This window comes from Microtus ochrogaster, linkage group LG5 (assembly GCF_000317375.1).
Source record: "Microtus ochrogaster isolate Prairie Vole_2 linkage group LG5, MicOch1.0, whole genome shotgun sequence".
Taxonomy (NCBI): domain Eukaryota; kingdom Metazoa; phylum Chordata; class Mammalia; order Rodentia; family Cricetidae; genus Microtus; species Microtus ochrogaster.
Genome location: NC_022031.1, coordinates 15814512 through 15834646, shown reverse-complemented (window position 1 = coordinate 15834646; position 20135 = coordinate 15814512). Strand labels below are relative to the sequence as shown.

The following is a 20135-nucleotide window of genomic DNA, read 5'->3' as shown; positions in this document are numbered from 1 at the left end:
CCTTTCCCAAGAGTTCCACCAACTAGGGACCAAGTATTCAAACATAGGAGTCTATGGGGGGCGTTCTCATTCAAATCACCAGCCCATCTAAAGGACAAGCTGGCAACATGTAAAGAGACTTACCCACATGATTATTTCCTGTCATATTACTTTAGAAGCTGGAGTAAAAACAGCTATGAATCCATTAAAAATAGTACTGAATATTGATTTAGCACAGGATTACATGACCATAAGAATGAAAGAAAATATAAAGTGATCCCCAGCTACATTGTTAAATGAGTAAAAAAGGTCAAGGAGGTGAAGTGTGCTGACAGGATGCTATCATTCATTAGTGCATGTAATGAAAGACTGCGTACACATTTGCTCATTATCACACCCAAGTGTAGATGCCAAGACCTCTCATGCACTAAGACAGGTGCATACGCACGCACCTGAAGTTATTCTATGTGTTGCCTGTAGAATAAGACAAAGGTACAGGGGGAGAATGGATAAGGAGAGGGCAGAGAAGCAGTTGATCTACAGGATTTTAAAAACTTTAGAACCACTGAGTATTTTATATAATTTTAAAGTAACTTTAATACTTGTATCTTATATATTCTTATATTCTAAGGTGAATGAGCACAATTTAATTTCAGGTTGTGAATAAAGACTCAGAAATTAATTAGACCATGTCTTCAGAGCTAGCCACCATATTTCTTCACATGGAACATACTCTAAGGACAGACGACATAGCAATGCAGTTTTAGACTGTTTTTAGTGATCCCGTTGTTCACAATAGCATTCATGGGATTATAATGGGATTTTCATTGTGTGTTTTGTAATCTAAGCCAAAGAATTTATTTTCTTGGCCTATTAAAGAACTTTAATTTGGGGCATGGGTAAAGAAAGTACATATATACATACATTTACATAAAATTTTTATAATCTCGATTTTAAGTGGAGGATATATTATGACGAGTTAAATATTGGATGCAATTAGAAAATTGAAAGTCAGTAGACATTGCATCAATTGATACAGGTCAACTTGAGCAAAAGATGCTAAAGGTAATGGGTGAAATGTTCATAATTCCAGAAAATCAATATAGTCTCCAGCTGTTTGTCCCAGAAGATATTTATTGATGAAAGAAAAGCCTTAAGTTCAGTTAGGAAAAAAATAGAAGATACTGATTCACACTAGCGATGGCCATCAGTGCAGCCAACGATGGGAAAGCAAGACCAACAGGATATGCTTTTTGATGTGGCTAGCATGCATTAATTTGTTGCTTTTATTCTAAAGAATGAATGACTTGCTTTTGAATATAAGGGAACATCTGAAATACACTACCTCGAATATTTTCCAAAAATAATAAATTTTAATTCTTAAAATAATGTGGAGGTTACAAGCATCAGAGACACTGAAACCTGTTAAAAAACAAAAGAAAATTTAAAAAGGTGTGTTTGAATTCCACAGATGACCTAGAATTTTCATTTGCATTGAGCAATCTTATTCAGTTAATTCAAATAATTAAGTTGGAAATTACCAATTATAAATTATTAGTTTTGAATGTCATGTGGCAGCCATGTTAGAAAATGTTCTATGCCTGAAAGTACTTAGGGAGAAAAGCATCACATCAGAAATGGTTCTAGAAACATTTTGTAATATAAACTTATATATTTTATATCCATAAACATTATACAATATATGTAAATGATAAAGCAATTATGAAATGACAGGCAAAATAGCAATTAAGAGAGTCAGACAACACTATTGTTAGAGTAAGTGACACTTGGGCAATCCTGATGAATGGTAGAAAGGGTCTCTTTTTGCTTTCTTCTCCCAGGAAGTCTGAGTCCTGAGAAGACATTTTTTTTTTCTTTTGAGACAGGATCTCAACCATGTAGCACTGGATGGCCAGGAGCACTGTATGTAGACCAGGTAGAAAGTTCTGCCTGAGTGCTGGTATTAAAAGTATGTACCACCAATCCTGACAGGGAAAAATTCTTGAAAAGCGTATTTGTTAGTTTTATCAACTATTCTAACTCAATAACCATTAGTACCTCTAGTGCAGAGGTTCTAGCCTGTGAATATTTCACATTACCAGTAAGTGAAGCACCTCAAAAGAGTGGCTGCTTCCTTGTCTTGGACAGAGGACATACATTGAGCCTCACTAAGATGGACAAACTCCGATTCGCTCAAGAGCTAACTAGAATTGTCTTCTGCTGGGGAAAGTTGAGAAATTGATACATGAGTAAGAATAATTACTGAGATACTGTGAGTGATGCCAGAGCTTACAAAACCCGTATTTTTCACCAAAGACTTCCTTAATCAACTTTGAGGACATCAGAGATCCAAAATTGTTATTTTTAAAGGCCAGCTGGAGCAAAGTGAAAGAATAAAACTAAGAATTGTCTCTTCAGGGTAATCAGCATCTGCTGACAATATTTCTCCTCTTTATGGAAGTACTCCAATAAATATATATAGAATTACAAAATTAGAAAATCACAATTTGTTATTTATGTTATTATGCTGTTGAGTTAATGGATCTAAGCAAAATGCTCAGAACTGCCTGCCTCACTGATGAACTTGGGAGGTCATGTGTCTTGTGATGAAAACAGACCCATTCTCTCTGAGCCATATGAGCAGAGAGAAATAACTTCCCTAAGACCATCTGGGAAATTTTGAAAATAAATATTGACTAGTATTAAAGAATTATTGTTAGCTTATGTTAAGTAAGATAATGGAATTTATTTACAACATGTTTTGATCTAGATCTAACTGTAAATCTGCCAAACCACAAGGGAGAAGGAACATCTCAAGCCACATCATAGAGTTTGAAAGACAATAATGTAGCCTGTGTAGTACTCACAGGAAAATCTCACCACTTCAGAGTTTTTGAGCAATAGCAATATTACAAGAAAAAATTAACCAGAGTAAGAGAATTCTAATTAATAACAATGTAAAAGATAATTGGTTGTAATATATGGAGATTGCTGAGAACCTGCCTTCAACAAACAGATAACTTCCCATCTGGGAAATTTTAAAACAAAATATTGATGGCTATTAAATAATTACTGTTCACTTATGTTAAATAAGATAATGGAGTCTATTTACAAAACAGCCACTATGCAATTTGGACACTAGAATATTACATATGATGCTTGCAGGAAAGCAGAATGTTTAAGGTATGAAAGACAGGGAGGAGGACTGACTCTGCAGTAAGTTGATGGTTGATGAGAAGGTGTGTGAGTATTAAGATGCTTATGTCTGTTAGACATGAACTGGTGTGAAAAAGCCTGTAATCAGGAGTAAAATGTTTTCTGTTATATGTAAAGGCAGAAAATAGGGTTAGGGAAGTAGGAGATGCACCCAGCAGCTGTTGGTGTACCATTCCGATGGCTCTCCAGAGCCTAGTAATATGATTGTGTTTTGTCTGTGAGATAAATGGGGAAATGAAGGTTGGGATGGTTAGATGATTTGTTCTGTATCTCCAAGCTGGGACTTGATAAACCTGAATTAGACACCAGCTCCTGGCCTCTCAAAACTGACCCCAAATCCAGGCATATTCTTCATTACAACGTGAGGAATTCTGAAAAACATTTAAATGCATTATTTTAATATCACTATTGATATTTAACTCACAAAAATTTATCCTTTAAAAAGAGCATACCTTAATGGTTTATATTCTCTTCAAAAATTGTGTAACCATCACAATAAATTAAGTATAGAATATGTTTTATAGTTTCCAGGAAATCCCTGTATTTATGAGAAGTTATCTCCAAATCTGTCTTACCGTTCAGCTCTAGATCACAACGAATCTATTTGGCATCTGTAATAGATTTTCTTGTTCTATAAACGCGGCACAAATCATATAATAGGTAGTCTATTGTGACTGTCTTCCTTCTGTTAGCACAGCGTCTTCAAGGTTAGGTCGTGTTGTAGAAGTATCAAGATTTCATTTGTTTTCTTACTGAATAATATTCCATGGAATGAAGATACCACATTCTACTTATTCATTTATATGTTATTGATCATCTGAAGTTCTCTTCTTCAGTAACTTCAAGTGGTGTTTTATGAACACTCATGTTCATGAGTGCTGGGCCATACAGTCATCCTGAAACTTTTGTGGCACTTTTTTCAGCGGGCCCGTTTTACCTCTCCGCTAGGAAGTGGGCTGGCTCTGTTTTCTCTGTGTAGTCTCCATCATACACTGTTTTGTCTATGATATCAGAGCCATCCTTATGAGCATGGAGTTTGTTATATCATGTTATTTATTGTTGTTTTTATTTAATATCCCTGATAATTAGTGTTGATAATATATTATCGAGTCATTATTACCCAAATAAAGGCCACTCATCCGACATTCATTTAATATCTTCAAGAAACAGCAGGTCAAATACTGTGGTAGCTGGCGGACGTGTGCTGGGAAGAGGAACACTTTTTCCCCAGCACCTCACTGTCCAGCTGACATGGGAGCAGTACCAGGTGACTAACAGGCATGGAAGTTATCAAAGGAATACAAGAATGTGGGAACCAAAGGAAAAATGTCAAAACTAAACATCAGTGAGCATGTGTTGCCTTTTTACAAAAATGAATAACTAAATAAAAATCAGACATGACATACAGTACGAAGCATGATGAGGAATTATAGTAAATACTTAAGTGCGAAACATATACCCAAAGAACAAATCTCTTCCGACACAGGAGATAGTCCTGTGCCACTGCTTTATGTTGTCCTCAAATGCAATTTTATTCTCTTGCGTTTCTCTCCTTCCCTCCCCCCATTATTTTCCCACATCTTTGTTTATTGTTTCTCTTTAAGGGGTCTCTCTATGTAGCTCTGGTAATCCTGGTACTCTATAAGTAGACCAGGCTGGCCCAAACTCACAGAGAACTATCTCTGCCTCCTGAATGCTGGCATTAAAAGTATGAACCATTATGCCAGGTCCCATAAACCTTTCTAACATATTTTCTGTTTATCTAAGGTTTACAATTTTCATAAATGCTGTTTTATTCCAAACATCTACTTTTTTTCGATTTTCTCTTTCAAAAATGATGATACTGTGGCCATGGGCATTTCTGTTTCCTTGCCCATGTAAACAATGGTATCCCATCGGCACAGAATAAGAAACAGACTCTCTGGGCAGCATGGCCTGTACCTCCTGTGCCTTTTCGCCTTCACTATATGGGCAACATTCTTTTATTAATAAGTGTTTGAGTCTGTTTATACTTCTACCAACAGTTCAATATAATACTCTTCTTCTGAACCATCTGTTGTCCAACATTATAATAAAAAATTCTCATAGACTTGACTGACAATCATCACATTTAACAAAGTCTAGTGCCAGATAGTATTTTTGCCTACTTTTTTTAAACATGTTTTTCCCCTACAAGTTTATTATACATTCTAGATGTTGGCTGCTGTGTGTTATGTGTTTCTCATGTACACTCTAAGCAATGCCATCATGTTCTAAATTGTTTTATTGTTAAGGGGAAAATGACCATTTTCAAAATATTGACATTTTGCTAAGAAATCTATTCTTATAAGAAATTATTAAAACAATAGTCTTAAAAGTTTGCTCTTCAATTTTTTTAATCACAAATAGGTATTTGATCCACCCAAATTATTATTGTTCAGTGTAACAAAAATGCAAGATATATTTACCCCCATATGGAGAAAAACTTTCCTAGAATCATTGAACAGGCCACATCTGAACCCTCTGCTTGGTTCCATTGGCCTCTCTGCCAGTTTTCTGTTACCAGAGTGGGTTTGGCTCAGCGCGTGCTTTACTTAGGTGTGTGTGTGGGAGAATTGGCATCTTCACATCTGAGTCACCCATGAACATCTCTCCATCAATTTAGCTGACATTTGATCAGCTTGTAGGAAAGCCATATGTTAACTTACATTTATTTCTGAAATTTCTTGGTTTTTTCCATACAAAATAAACATATATGAATGAGGACCGTTTTATTTCTTTGTTTCCATTTTATGATAGGGCTGGTGTGGGGATAACCTGATTACTATTCCCAGTAGGGAAAAGGTAAAATGAGGCGTATCATAGTAAAAAGCTCACATTGGGATGTGAGCTCTTTAACTGTGCCCAGGTGGTGAGAACTGAATTCCATGGCAGTCCCAACCTACTGTTCATGGTTCTTGTTTTCACCATGTAGGAGTTCTTTTCTTATCAACCTTAGGAGAAGGTAGAAAAAGATGCCACTGAGCAACTCTCTCTACTTGTTCAAAAATGGGTCTACAATTTACATCCTAAATAATCTCCATTTCCTTTGTTCCAAACATTCCATCTATGCCAAATAGATGGTTCCCCATATCTTATTCCATGTCCTTCCTTGTGCCATATTTATATCTGCAAATCTTTCATGGTTGCTTCTTTATTATGGATATAATGACCAGTACTTCATTAGGTGTTTTGAGACATCGCCTTTAGTTAACATTGTTTTAATTTGCAGAGATTCCTAATAAAGGGACTTATGGTCATACCCTTGGCATTTCTTTACCCTCTGGCTTTGTTTACATGAAAAGACATAAGTTTAACATTTGGTGAAAGCTTCAATTTCTATAAGACCTTCGCACATGTGGAAAAATTAGTGGTGATAAACTTTGCCACATTCAACATTTTCTTGGAATTTATCTTACAAATTGGTCGATTATTTTCTCTGCCCATCTTCTGGAAACAACTTGCAAGGAATTGGGCATAAACTGATGGTGATTACAATATTTTCTCTAAAGATTTCCATTCTCAAATTTGGAAGTCTATTAGATGTAATTTCTGTTTTGTAAGGTCATAGTTTCACCAAACATTTGAACACCATGCAACACTGGTGTCCATTTTCTCAGCTTCTTATAATTTTCTTACCATTTCAAAGTCTCCACCTGCTACTATATAGTCCAATATCTATTAAGGTAATCTTTTATTTAATAATTCTATCTCTCAGTTGACTGTAGGTTACAGTTTTACCATAACTTGGTGGATTAATAATATATTTATCTCTCTTGCTTCTTTGGGATTAAGCTGAATTGTGCTGGTTTCTGAATAGAATTGCTCCAGGATTTATAATTGAATTCTTTCATGTGTCTGGAGGGTGGCTCATGTGCCTGTCAAGTTCTGTCTGGTGGGTTTGTCTGAGGTGAGTCAGAGCTGGCCACCTATCTCCTAAGAACCTGGAGAGGCTATCATAGGCAAGTCTGTCTCATGGAGATGGCAGACGTGCAGGAGAGCAAATGTGACAGGGAAGATCTCTGGAGGGTGAGGCTTCCTTGTATCCCATAGGATCTTTTCTGTCCTCACCATTAGTCTAAACAAATCATAGGTGGAAGAAAATATATTGTACCCAAATATTTTATATTTTGAGATACTCAAAAGTCACATGATAAGAAATATGGACACAGGGAGACTAAAGATTGGAGTTATTCAAACTGGTCCCCCACACTAACGACCCTTAAAGTCTAAGGTTGCGGGTTTCTTAGCAGCTTTTGAAGGGTCTAACGACAGATGCTCTATCAGATCCCAGTTTACTTCATTGACAGGGACTTTCCTTTGGGAAAGCATTCCCGGCCTTTCTCAGAGCTCCTTTCTCTGAACTTTGCATTTAAAATGATCTTATTCCATTATGTCTAGTATTTTTGGATCATTGGAAAATGGGATGTTTTCAGAAAACCCAGTCTATGTGGATAAATAACATAGAAATGTGTTCCACTGCTGTAATAGGTATTCATCTAGCTAGAGTTAGGGCATTTGTTGATCAGACAGAAACTATAACAAAAGACCTTCAAAAAAGCCAATGCTCATCCAAAAAGTAAGTAAAAATTTATAGAATAAAATCCCTATAAAAAGGCAGGTAAACTTATTATAGTGGTCATGCTTTTAAGTCAAACACTCCAGAGGCAGAGGCAGAAGCTGCTCTAGGAGTTTGTGGCCAGCCTGATATACATAGCAAGTTCCAGGCCAGCCAGAGCTTACAGTGAGACAGGGCCACAATAGATAGATAGACAGACAGACAGACGGACGAATGGACAGATGGGCAGATGGATGGATGGATGGATGGATGGATGGATGGATGGATGGATGGACGGGCGGATGGATGGATGGGCAGATGGATGGATGGATGGATGGATGGATGGATAGATGGATAGATGGATAGATAGAAAGATATGAATAAGTAGAAATAAGGAGGCAGTAAATGCTGTAAACAAGCAAAATGATCAGAGGGGAATGGACTGGAAATGGCTGAGGTTAGGGAAGTTGCCATTGAGATGGCTGGACATTGTACACATGTGCAAACGCTAGGTGTACATGACCACAGAGTTCGTCTTTGCAAAATGTTTGTAAGCCAGTTATGTAAGGGATAGAATCTGTGTTCTGGGAATTGATCCCCACTCTTACCCATTATACTGTTGACCTTCAAACTTCTCCTTTCCCTTTCCTTCTCCAATTGCTTTGTGTAATTATTTTCAGGAAGGCCTGGCTACTGGTAAACTATAATTGTGAACCAAAGGAAACCAGAGAGAGGGACATGTTTGTTTTCAAATAACTCCCCAGAGTGAAGCCTCTTACTGTGCATGACCTGCAGCCATTATGGGTGCTTGTATTCCATTTATAATTGATGCTATAAAAACTACTTGCAAACAGAGGAGCTAAAATGTAGTAACAAAGCTTGACAGCAAGAGCATCATAGTAAATGTGTTCTGAACCAGACAATAAGAATGACTTCCTTTGTATTATTCATGTGAAGGCTTATCAGGGTGACTAGTAAAACACAGCATGCTCTAAGTTTTTTCCTTCAGTGACTGTGGCCAAGTTTTAGAGAAAACAAAAGTGTGTGAGTGTATAGAAAATTCCACTAAGGACTGAACCAAGGTGTCTTAACTATTCTCTGCTGAGGCAGCAGGGAAAACAAAAGCTAGTGGGGAAAATTCTATTAGCTTTGTGGTGACAATATTTTCTAACTCAGGCTATATCTGAATTAGCTCATCATGCATGGGTGTTTTAGATTGTAATCAAGTCAAACATTTAGTGAGTTTTCATGTATGACTTTCTTACATACTCTCATTCTGTCCCTGCTTATTGCCCAGGGTTCAGCAGCCCTGAAACCGGGTCAGCCTTCAACACACAGACTGGACTAAACCCTGAGCTTTTACAGTGCTCCGAATTATTGTTCCCACTTTCGTACCGCTCCTCTTATCTTGGTTATCCAAAGCTCTACCATCGAACTCCACTTCCCATAGCCTAATGATGCACCCCCTTGCCATTTTATATCACATGCGAACAACAATAGCCGTGAATGCCCCCTCTGCTACTTCTCACGGCATTACTTCTCTTTATATCAGCATCGAGTCAAAGCTTTCCCCTCCAAAGAATCTCTAATTCACAAAAAAGCCACTTTATCTAAATACTAGTTTTAGTGGAAGTTTTTGGGGTTTTGTTGTTTTTGTTATAACATTTACAGTGACAGAATTAATCTTTTGTTATATCCACTTTGAAGCTCCAATAATTCCTACTTTTTTTTCTCTCCTTTTTGGTTTTTCGAGACAGGGTTTCTCTATAGCTTTGGATCCTGTCCTAAAACTATTTTAATTTTAATCGGATGTGGTGGCTCATGCCTATAATCCCAGCATGTGTGAAGCAGAGGCAGGCAAACCTCTGTGAGCGCAGGCCAACCTGATCTACAGTATAAGTTCTCCGCGAGCCAAGACTACACAGCCATACACACCTCTGCTCTCTGTCTCTGTGTGTTTGCTTAAATATATTTAAATTTTATTTGATGTTATGTGATTGTGTACTTTTAAAAATAGTTTGATTCATTAAAACATTTTTAGAAAGACATATATACAGAAATATGATTGCTGGGCTTAATCCAACCCAAACAATACAAAAAAAATCTGTTTGATCTATTGCACGTGAACAGACTAAGTTTAACAATTTTCAATTAAATAGAGGTACTTGTTTCTTCCATCTTTTTGACAAGATCACCAAAGAAAGATCTTGATGCATTCAGAAAAGTCCAAGTCATCAAGTCCTATTTTTAATCCGGTAAAATAGTAGCTTCCCAACTGCCCTGACCCTGTGTGCATCTCTCTCAATTGCCCAGCTATTTCTCACTAAATTTCTGTGCTGGCTGGAGTTAACCATCCCAAATATCAAGCCATTTATACCCTCTGTGTGTTCCACTTTCCAATAGCAGTGATGTCTAGCACTTCATCTAACGTCCCAGCAAGCAACCAAAGGGTTACTTCTGAATCTCTGCTGTTCTTGGCATTTTTATCATGCCAAATCTTAAGTCCTAGGTCATCTTTTTATTTACTGTTCCTGAAGCCACTTGTAACTTTCTTTTATTACCAGTTCCTATGCTCCTGTGAGCTGATAGCAATGACAATCTGTTTCTATTCTATCCCACTATATAAATAAAATTAATTATTAATATTTAGTCAATGCCCAGCCTTTTCCCTGTAACTCGGAGAAATGTCAATTAAGTATATTCTAAGTCACATTTTGTGTGGTCTTGATTTTTAAGTTGGTATCGAAACTATTATGTGTTGTTTTAAATATTGTGTTTTTATTACATCTGTATATTTAGACATTGTATTTATTATATTCTACAATACATTTGCTTACTATATGTGAATTACAAAGGCACAGAACATCAGGTCTGAATTTTTGAAGACTTGTTCAAAATTCTCCTATTAGTGAAAGTTTTCAGTAAAAGAGATTTAAAAAGACTGTGTTTCTCAAATCAGGACATTTCCTGTGCTATACAGTACATATTTGTCATGGAATATTGAAAAGATAAGGAAATGCCAAGCCAAGATGTTAAAATTACCTACAATCTCTCCTTTTAAATCATATCATTACTAAAAGTTGCTCCTTATTGCTATTGCTTTCCCCAGTACATCCGGTAGCTTTTATTACACACTAAGATTTAGTAAAAACTAGTGAATTACCAGATGAGCGAATTATGAATCAAATGGTCACTATAAGTCCACATGAGGCTTCAGACGAAAATTTGATTATATAGATATTTCTTTATAATGACTTTTTCACTTAAGGTATATCTAGTTGTCACATATATTCATATTCTCCATCAATATTTTCTTGGCTACATCATAGCAAACTGGTGAATTGAATGACTTGCCTCATTTCAAATATATAAAAAGAGACCAACATGTTTTCAGCTAATCTGACCTACTTGTCATGGGTAGTTTCCTGTTTCTGCATCCTGAAAGTCCCGGATGCATCACAGTGGGAGAAATGCATCCTTTTCACCCTACATCCTCATGGTTGTGTCTTCTGGCTGCAGCTCATTGCTTGCAGAGCGATTACTTGCCTTTCCCAACTTTGGTGCAACACCCTTGCACACTGCCGACCTAACAGCCTCTCTTGCCTTCCACCTAGAATGCTGGTCCCAAGCTTCCTTTCTGGGAATGCATGCAGTCCTGGGGATCTAAATCCCAAGACTTCACTCCTAGATATTCAATTACTGTGATCTCCAGGGATTAGCCTAAATCACAGAAAAGGGCATTGAGCAGGAAGGGCAAGAAACGAAAGGACATTTTGGTTCCCGTGAGCCCAAACACCTGGACAACGCTATTTTCCTGTTATCTGTTAAGAAGAAAAGGCAATCTAAAGCAGCACTTTTTATTTTTGTACCTTCAGGAAACAGTGGCTTTCAATTCTTCTCTTCTGAGACCCCGCGTGATTGGGGAGTGGATTGGCAGAGCAGAAAATGACGCTGATCCCCTCGCTGCTGAGATGCTGCAGCCCCCGGTTCCACGGAGTAAGAACGACCCATGGGAAAGTGAAGAGAGCAGCCCTAGCCCCGCAGGAAGGTGAGGCGGACTTCCTTAGTGAATCTGTATTAGTAGTCATTAAACGAGAAAGGCAACTAAACCTAAGTACACAAGTTCATTCTTCTCATAAAACTGTTAGACTCTGCATGTGATAAAATAATGAACTAGATTTTTGATTCCATAATGTTTCCTAAAATACATAATTAGACTCATTTAAAAAATTAATGGTTTGCTCTGTTTTGAACTTAAGGCAACCGGATAGAGTAAGGATGCTTGCCCAGTCTGACAATCTGAGTTTGACCCCTCTAGGGACCACACAACAGGAGGGAAAAACCCAACCGATTGTCCTCTGACATCCATGTACACGTGAAAAGAGCATGAGAATTCAAGTGCAACCACACGCAAACACACATGCACTCAGTTAACTAAACAAAAAAATTGTAGTAAAAACTCTAAAAAACAATACTGTTATTTAGATTATGGTCTTAAAATATGCTCTCCTCACTTGGGCAGCCTTGAACTTGAACTTAGGACTTTATACATATGCTAAGCAAGCACTCTGCCTCTGAGTATCCTACCTGGGTTTGTGTCTTAATTTTTTTTTCTTTCTTTAGTGAGCTCTGTTTCTTTGCTACTAACACCAAGAGGAGAAATAGCTCCAAGGTTTTGAGCTGTAAGCAAACACCTGCAATAACGCTGGGCAGTGGGATAGGAGTTGGATGAGGGAGACTCAACAGTGCTAGAAAGATGAAATCATGAGTGAACAAGGGAACCACGGAGTGGGTAAGAATTAGGACAGACAGTGAAGGTGGACTACCGAGAAAAGTCTTTCTTACACTCACTTCAGCTTACAAATGGTAAATATAATTATTATGCTTTCTTGGGTTAAATTTATAAGCTATAATGTTTTAGGAATTTAAAAGTTTTTATTACTTCTCTACTGCTGTGAAGGGACACCGTTACCACAGCAGCTTTTAGGTAGAAGCATTTAATTCACCTGTGGGTCACGACCATGAGAAAACACAGTTTCTGATGATCTTTGCAACAGAGACATCGCTCAGGAGCAAAATTAGTTATGAAGTAGCAATGAAAATTAATTTATGGTTGGTTTCTTCAAACCATTGGAAATATGAGTTCTTCTAATGGTTGAGGCCCACCGGTCAAGAATCACTGATTTAATTGGTGGCTTGCTTACAGTTTCAGAGTGTTAGTCCATGACCATCATGGTAGTGATCATGGTGGCAGGCAGATCTGGCATTGGAGCAGTAGCTTAAAAACATACATGGTGGCCTGCAAGCAGCATGCAGCAGGCAGCAGGTTGGGGGAGAGCCGAACTGGGCATGGTGAGCTTTGGAATCGTCAAAGCCCACTCCTGTAACACACGCCCTCTTAAGGCCACATCTCCCAATCCTTCCTAAACAGTCCATCAGATAGGAGCCAGACATTCAACTATCTGAGCTTATGGGGCATCTTATTCAAAGCACCCTTATGTGTAACTCTCATTTGACTCAGACTCTGGTACCTAGAATGGTGGCAGGACATCTGCCATAAGCATCCTCGTGCTGAGACAGGGCACCTTGGAGATGTGAGATCATGTCTACGAGATAACGCATTTTCATCATTACCATTGTGGTGTCATTCCACCCTAAGAGGTACAAATCAAAAAAGAAAATGGGCGAGCCAATGAAACTGAAGTGCAAATAATTGTGAGAGGCAAGAATTATGAAAGACAGATAATGCATTTAATATTGATGAATGAAAAGGTGGCAGGACCAGAAGTCCCTGTGACTACTATTAGTTGGTCTCCACCATAGGCTTTTCTCTGCACCTCATAGCCATGGGAACTTTGTATTTCCTATGTTAAACTTGCCGTCAACCAATGGCTTTTTTTTTCCTCAAGGAGAGAAAATTGTGCTTTCTTTAATGTAAAAGCTTTCAAGGTTGCTTGGCTTTCACTTACCACTTGGCTTAAGGGAAAGAAGTTCAGAATACTCATTAATGTGCTTCAAGTTTAGAGAAAATTGATTCCATTATTATGAGAAATATCCTTAAATTATTGAAATAGTTGAAGTACCCTGAAAGGAGAAGCAGGTCATTTCTGAAAGTTCATTTCTCTTCTGGGAAATGCCAGATCAATTTCACCTGTCAATGAGGGTCATTTCCTTCCTAATGCCAGGCCTATGAAACTCAATAGACCTTTATCCTTATTCACTGGTAGAGCTTTAATTCCAAAATGCAAAACAGAGAGTTGTCAACTTTCATCGTGCTCTCATTGATTCATAAATCTATCCAGAGCTGTTTAGTGCAAGCATTAGTTTTACTAAAATTCTGTTTTCTCCCTCACTTCAGTGAGCGCTTATTTCCCTGAGATTCTCAATCTTAGTTGTATCTCTTGCTCAGTCCATGAGGTATTTTCTCAAATACTTGTTCTTGTGTCCTAAAAAGTCATCTCAGTCTCAACTAACTCTGCATTTAAAAGAGGTAAAATGTCACTTGTGGATTGAAAAGGTAACAAAGTCCTGGCTAAATCCCAATTACTTCAGAAACGTTACATGTATGTAGAAATCACATGTGAAAAAAGGATAGCTCAGGTTACAAACCGTATTTCTCCTGTCTTCGATTTCAAAGCAAGATTCCTGAGTTTAAACTGTATAAATAAGAAATGCTGGATATAAAGTTTTAAAGGTTCTAGTATATAATTATAGAGTTAGCCATTGTCATTTAATACTAATACACATGTTATAGCTTAACAATCTTACACATTGAGATTTTAAGAATAATGACATTCCAAACTGCTCAAAGAAAATTTGATTTTCAAGCTCTATTTGATCTATTTTTCTTTTCTCACCAAGGCTGGCACATAGCTATTTTCAATAAATATCGGTTACATGAGTGTGGGAGGTGTGGGCTATCATGAGGCCCATGCTAAATCAAGCTTATTCACAAGAAAAAAATTGTCAACAGTCTGTTATTTTTGGTCCATTGCTCTAACTTGGCCTGTCCTATAGAAAAGTAAAGAAAAAAAAGTCATATCTGAGTGGCCATTATTGTAATACTCAGCACATAGACAAACTTTCCTTTTATGCTAAACAACAGATATAAACTGGACATTCACCACTAGACTGGAGAATTAAACTAATGGCAAACCAAAGCTTGGAAGTACTTCCTCATACCAAGGTCCCTAATCTAATTTATGCGTCTTACTGAAGGAAAGCTTCACAGGCCTACATGATTCTAGTCCTTCATTATGTATCATGTGCAATACACAATAATACAAGATTCACAAGTGTGCCTGAGGTGGCTTGTGACCAAAGTCACCTGGGATGGTTGCAATGCCCGTTCAACAAAACAATTCTACAGATCACGAAAAGCAATCACCGTTTTCCACAATGATACTTCAAGGTTAAAGTAATTCTAAAAAAACGGCTGTTTGTTCTAATATCTACTCTGATACAGGGATTCTGCTAAATTCCTACAACAGGTTACAGTTAAGGCAATTGTAAGGACAGACAGACAAATTAATAGAATAACCTTGAGACACAGTGTTAAGATCATGGACCTTGGTGATCCTTGGGTGGTCTCAAGACATCTCTGGATCTTTCGCTGTTACATTCAAAATGGTGTATGAATATGATGAAAGGGATGCCCCTGACTCTACTTTATTGAATTCTTAAATTAAGAATTAAGAGAGCTCAAGACATGAAAACAACCTAATAAGGACAGAAGTGGAGGGGTTATGGGGAATGAATGAAGACTTTTTTGTTTGTTCATAGTTCCCTGATTCTAAAGCTTACCTAGCTAGTTATTAGGAAAGCATATAAACCCACTGACATTTAGAGCTTTTTAAAATTTTATTTATTTTAGATCCTGACCACATTTTCTCTTCCCTCCTTGCTTCCCACTACCTCCATCTGCACCCCCATCCACTTCTCTGTTTCTGTTCAGAAGGAGACAGGCCTCCCATGGGTAGCAATAAAGCATAGAATATCAAGTTGCCTTAAACTAAGCATCACCTCACTTACTCAGGCTGGGCAAGGCAATGCTGTATGAGAAATAGGTTCCAAAAAGAGGCAGCCAAGGTGTTCGAGACAGCCCTTGCTCCCATTGTTAGTAGTCCAACAAGAAGACAAAGCTACACAACTATCACATACATGCAGAATACCTAGGTCAGTCCCGTGCAGGGCCCCTGGTTGCCAGTTAAGTCTCTGTGAGCTTCTATGAGGCAAGTTGTCTCTGTGGATTTCGTTGTGATATCCTTGACTCCTTTTGCTCCTATAATTATTCCTTCCTTTCTTCAGCAGGTTTCCCAGAGCTCAGCCCAATATTGGCTGTGGGTCTCTATTTTTGTTTCCACTAACTATTGATGAAGACTCTTTGGTGACAATTAGGGCAGTCACTAATCTGACTACAGGAGATAATCGTTCAGGTTACATATCTGCTATTGCTAGGGTCATTCTTGTGGATTCTTGGGAGTTTCCCTTTCATCAGGTTTCTTCCTGACCCCAAAATGTCCCTCTTTCCAGTCATCTACTTCAGGAATGTACTGAGCTCTAGTGTTTTAGTTGAATGTGTACAGAATCCCCAGTGTTCTTTGGAAGAGATTGAATGTGTGCAGAACCTCCAGCATCCTTAGAAGACCCACCCATCCTTTCTTCTCATCTTACCCAGCACTCTGCACTGCCTGACTTCCCGCATCATGGCCTTCTTTCCACCTCCTCTGTTCTTAGGCTGTGATGCTGGAGGAAAAGGAGGTGTGATCTCTACGGATAATCCTTGCCCATTGCCTTCTCTCTTAAGCAATCTGCTTTTCTTTTTCCATAGTATATATGTCTTCCAACCATGACGTAGGAACCCCACCAGTCACATTCTTCATACCCTTTACATCTACCCAACATTTTCTCATAGCAACAATGTAACCAATCCTCATGTCTCCTCGTGAACATATCATTTCTTAGCGCTCTATCTGGCTTGACAAAACAGGCAGCATAAGTAGCTCTGCTCCAAACCTAGCCTCTCACTTTCCTTCTATGTTTGAATTTTACCCTTTCACCCACTCCCTCCCTCTATCATTTCTTAGATTTCGTTATCATTTTCTGGAATCTTAATATCATCTCAGCTACTTCACTACCCCTCATCGTCTCCTTCTCTATTGTTTTCTCTGGTACCCGAAACTAGAACCCAGAGCGCACCACTTGCTTCTCATTTACCCTGCTTCTCATTCTTCTCTTTAATGAGCTCTGTCACAGCCCATCACTGAGACCAGATTCTTTTAATTCTTTTTGTTTCTTCCTTTCATTTATGTATATATTTGTATATATATTCACTAACACACATATATGTATAATATATATATATATATTCAGTAACACAATAACCATTTATAGTGGGTGCCTTATAAATTATGAGAATTGCATAGGACACACAGAGCCCTAACATAATAGCCAAATCATATAGGACACAATTTTATAAAATACCATTCATGCCCAAAATCTTAAAAACCACAGCCTGAGTACTGAAAGTCAGTACTGATGTCTGCCTTAGGTAACACAGGTGGTAGAATTACCTGGAAATGAGGGGAAACAGTCATCATAAAAATGCTTTCATGAGTAACTGCAGATTACTGGTAATAAATAAACATACTAAATAATAATATGAAACACAAATTATAGAAGTGTCATGAAAATGATAGCACTGACAAGAATTCACAGAAATAAAAAGAGTGCAATCCTGATGGTAGGGAAGACATGATAGACAATAGAATTAGAAACTACGGTAGCAGATCTATTCAATTAGCCTGTTCTGAACAACTGAGAGAAAACAGATTGAAGAGAAAAGTTGATGTGGAGTCTGGAGATATTGCTCAGAGGTTTAGAGCACTTGCTGCTCTTATAGGGGACCTGGGCTCAATTCTCACATCAGGCTGCTCATAACCACCTGTGCCTCAAGTTTCAGGGGAACCAACACCAGCTTCTGGCTTCTGCATGCATGTGTTGCCTAGACATGCACTCAGCATACACACATACATATGATACAGCTTCAGTGACCTGTGGGCAAATAAGAAAAGGATTGAAACTCTTACCAAGTGCCAAGAAGAAAGGGGAAAGTGGGTAGGTTGGAAAGAAATTGGGAGTGACAGCCGAATATTTACTGAACAGCTAGAAACTGGAACACAAGGCAGGATAATCCCCAGACATTTTACACACAGGCATAACTTAAGTAAGTGTCTAGAAAGCAGCATCAAAGAAGGAATCTTTATAGACAAAAATGTAACTTTCGTTTTTCATGTGTGAGTCTTTGCCTGCATGTTTATCTGTGCACCATGTGTGTGTCTGATGCCCATAAAGAAGGTGTTGGAACTTGTGAGCTGTCATGGGAATGCTGGGAACTGAACCCTGCTTCTCTGTAAGAGCAGCAAACATTCTTAACTGCTAGGGCATTTGATCTGCTCGGAAAGAAGAAATTCCAGAGGCAGGCAGAGGTAAATATCAAGTTGCCTGTATGGGAACAATCATTAGAACAGCAAAGGATTTTTCATCTAAAATATGAGAGGAAAGGGAAGTACCAAAAGTCAATGACTATGGACCATAAGTCTAGTGAAACTTTGTCCAACAAAACTTCCCCTTAGGTTAGAGTGAAGGAAGTTCTTCACACAGAGGAGGTGACCATAGGGAGTTACGGGACAGCAGGAAGGAGGAAACTATGAGTGTAAGTGGTAGGTTTTGATTATAATGAATAAAACAAGATGCCACCAGTACCCTAACACTTGTGGCTTACATGACACACACTTGCGGAAATCAGGAAATGATTTAGATGTCCTAGCTCCTGCAGGATCAGGAAGGTTGTTAAGTATGAGTCTGAGTCATGGGGCAACAATCAGAAGAAGCATTTCGTGCTGGGAGGGCAAACGCTTGCATCTCCACACTGGGGCATGAACTGAGTACTAAGGGATGTGTCAGAAATATGCTATTTCCTTTATCCTGTGGGAAAACAAGCAATGTGCTATACATTTATGTGATACAGTAGTGGAATGAGGATGCATTAGTTCAGTAGATTTTCAATACCAGCCACAGCTAACACATCAATATTTCTTCAGCTTAAAGATGGAGCCCAAGACAAAAGGATTAAAACAGCAGCAGCAGCAGCATAAGAAACTTCTGGCTGCAATGCTTTCCCAGGATTCCTTCGAGTCTGTCCACAGCCCCACCCCATCTGTCATAGAAGAAGACATTGACAATGAAGACGATGCAATGGAGTTGCTGGGTAATTTTAAAAATTAATCATTTCACTTTCTCCTCTTTTCTGGCATTGTAAAGGTGTGCAGGAATTGAGGGATTTTAAACATTTTGAGTAGTTTCGTCTAAGGCAAAGGGAGCCCTTGAGAGTACACTTTCTTTCCATTAAACCTTTATAAAGTTGCATGTAAGAAGCAAACTGAATCCCTGGACGCATGTGTAATACTCCCTAGACTCTACTGTGTGCTCTGTGTATGCAGCGCTCCACACTCTGACTTCATCCAACTTTATTCCGTGTGCAATTGTGATCAAATGCAAATCTGTCTGTTTCGTTTTTTTGATTACACCTATTGTCTTTAAAATATACCCTCTTCCTAACAAGTCCCTCTGATTGTAAGATTGCTTTAGAAAAATATCGTAAAATTGAATGATGTTGGCAGTAAATTGATGTTTGATGTTTTTCATAACTGATAGGAAGTTCTGCATAGATTTTAAAGTCTTCAGAGACTCAGTACCTTCACAAAACTTCATTTATGTGGTAGGTCTAGTTTTCTTTTTGTAGGTATTTTTTCTTTTTTTTTTTTGGTGGTTCAAGTATGTAATCTTGTTCCAATAGAAAATTATTCATAAAATGGTTAATTTTAATTAATTGAAACTCATTTTGGGAAATCACTTTTTTGGGGAAGGGGAACAAGATTCCTTGTGTGGCTCTGGCTGTCTTGAAACTCACTCTGTAGACCAGGCTGGCCTAGAACTCAGAGATCCACCTGCCTCTGCCTCCCAAGTACTGGAATTAAAGGAGTGCACTCCATGCCTGACTGGAAAATCAGTTTTACATAAGAGGAACATGAAATTTTCTTTGCAAGTAATCCAAATGTAAAATGGTGTGTTTTTATTTGAGTGGTACTATTTATTCTTTTATATAGAATTAGTTAGGACGATTTGGATATTCTTTTATAACAACCTACCATTATATTTAAACTGAAAAGAGAAGAAATAATGTAGTTACATACAGATATGAATGCACAGGAAAAGTACTTTATTTAAAATTCCAGGCCATATTTCTAGGAATTAATGCTGATGGCAGTAAATTATTCTCAATAAGAGATTTTAGGTCCTCATG

General features: G+C 38.0%; 1 protein-coding gene across 1 annotated transcript in view; it reads left to right on the top strand.

Annotated features, from left to right (window-relative positions):
* The window catches only part of LG5H8orf34 (linkage group 5 C8orf34 homolog), a 381926-nt gene that overhangs the window by 134991 nt on the left and 226800 nt on the right, over positions 1-20135 (top strand). The window contains exons 7-8 of the mRNA XM_026786802.1: positions 11647-11819; positions 18874-19040. Coding sequence (XP_026642603.1) covers positions 11647-11819; positions 18874-19040 — 340 coding nt within the window. The remainder of the gene's footprint in view (positions 1-11646; positions 11820-18873; positions 19041-20135) is intronic.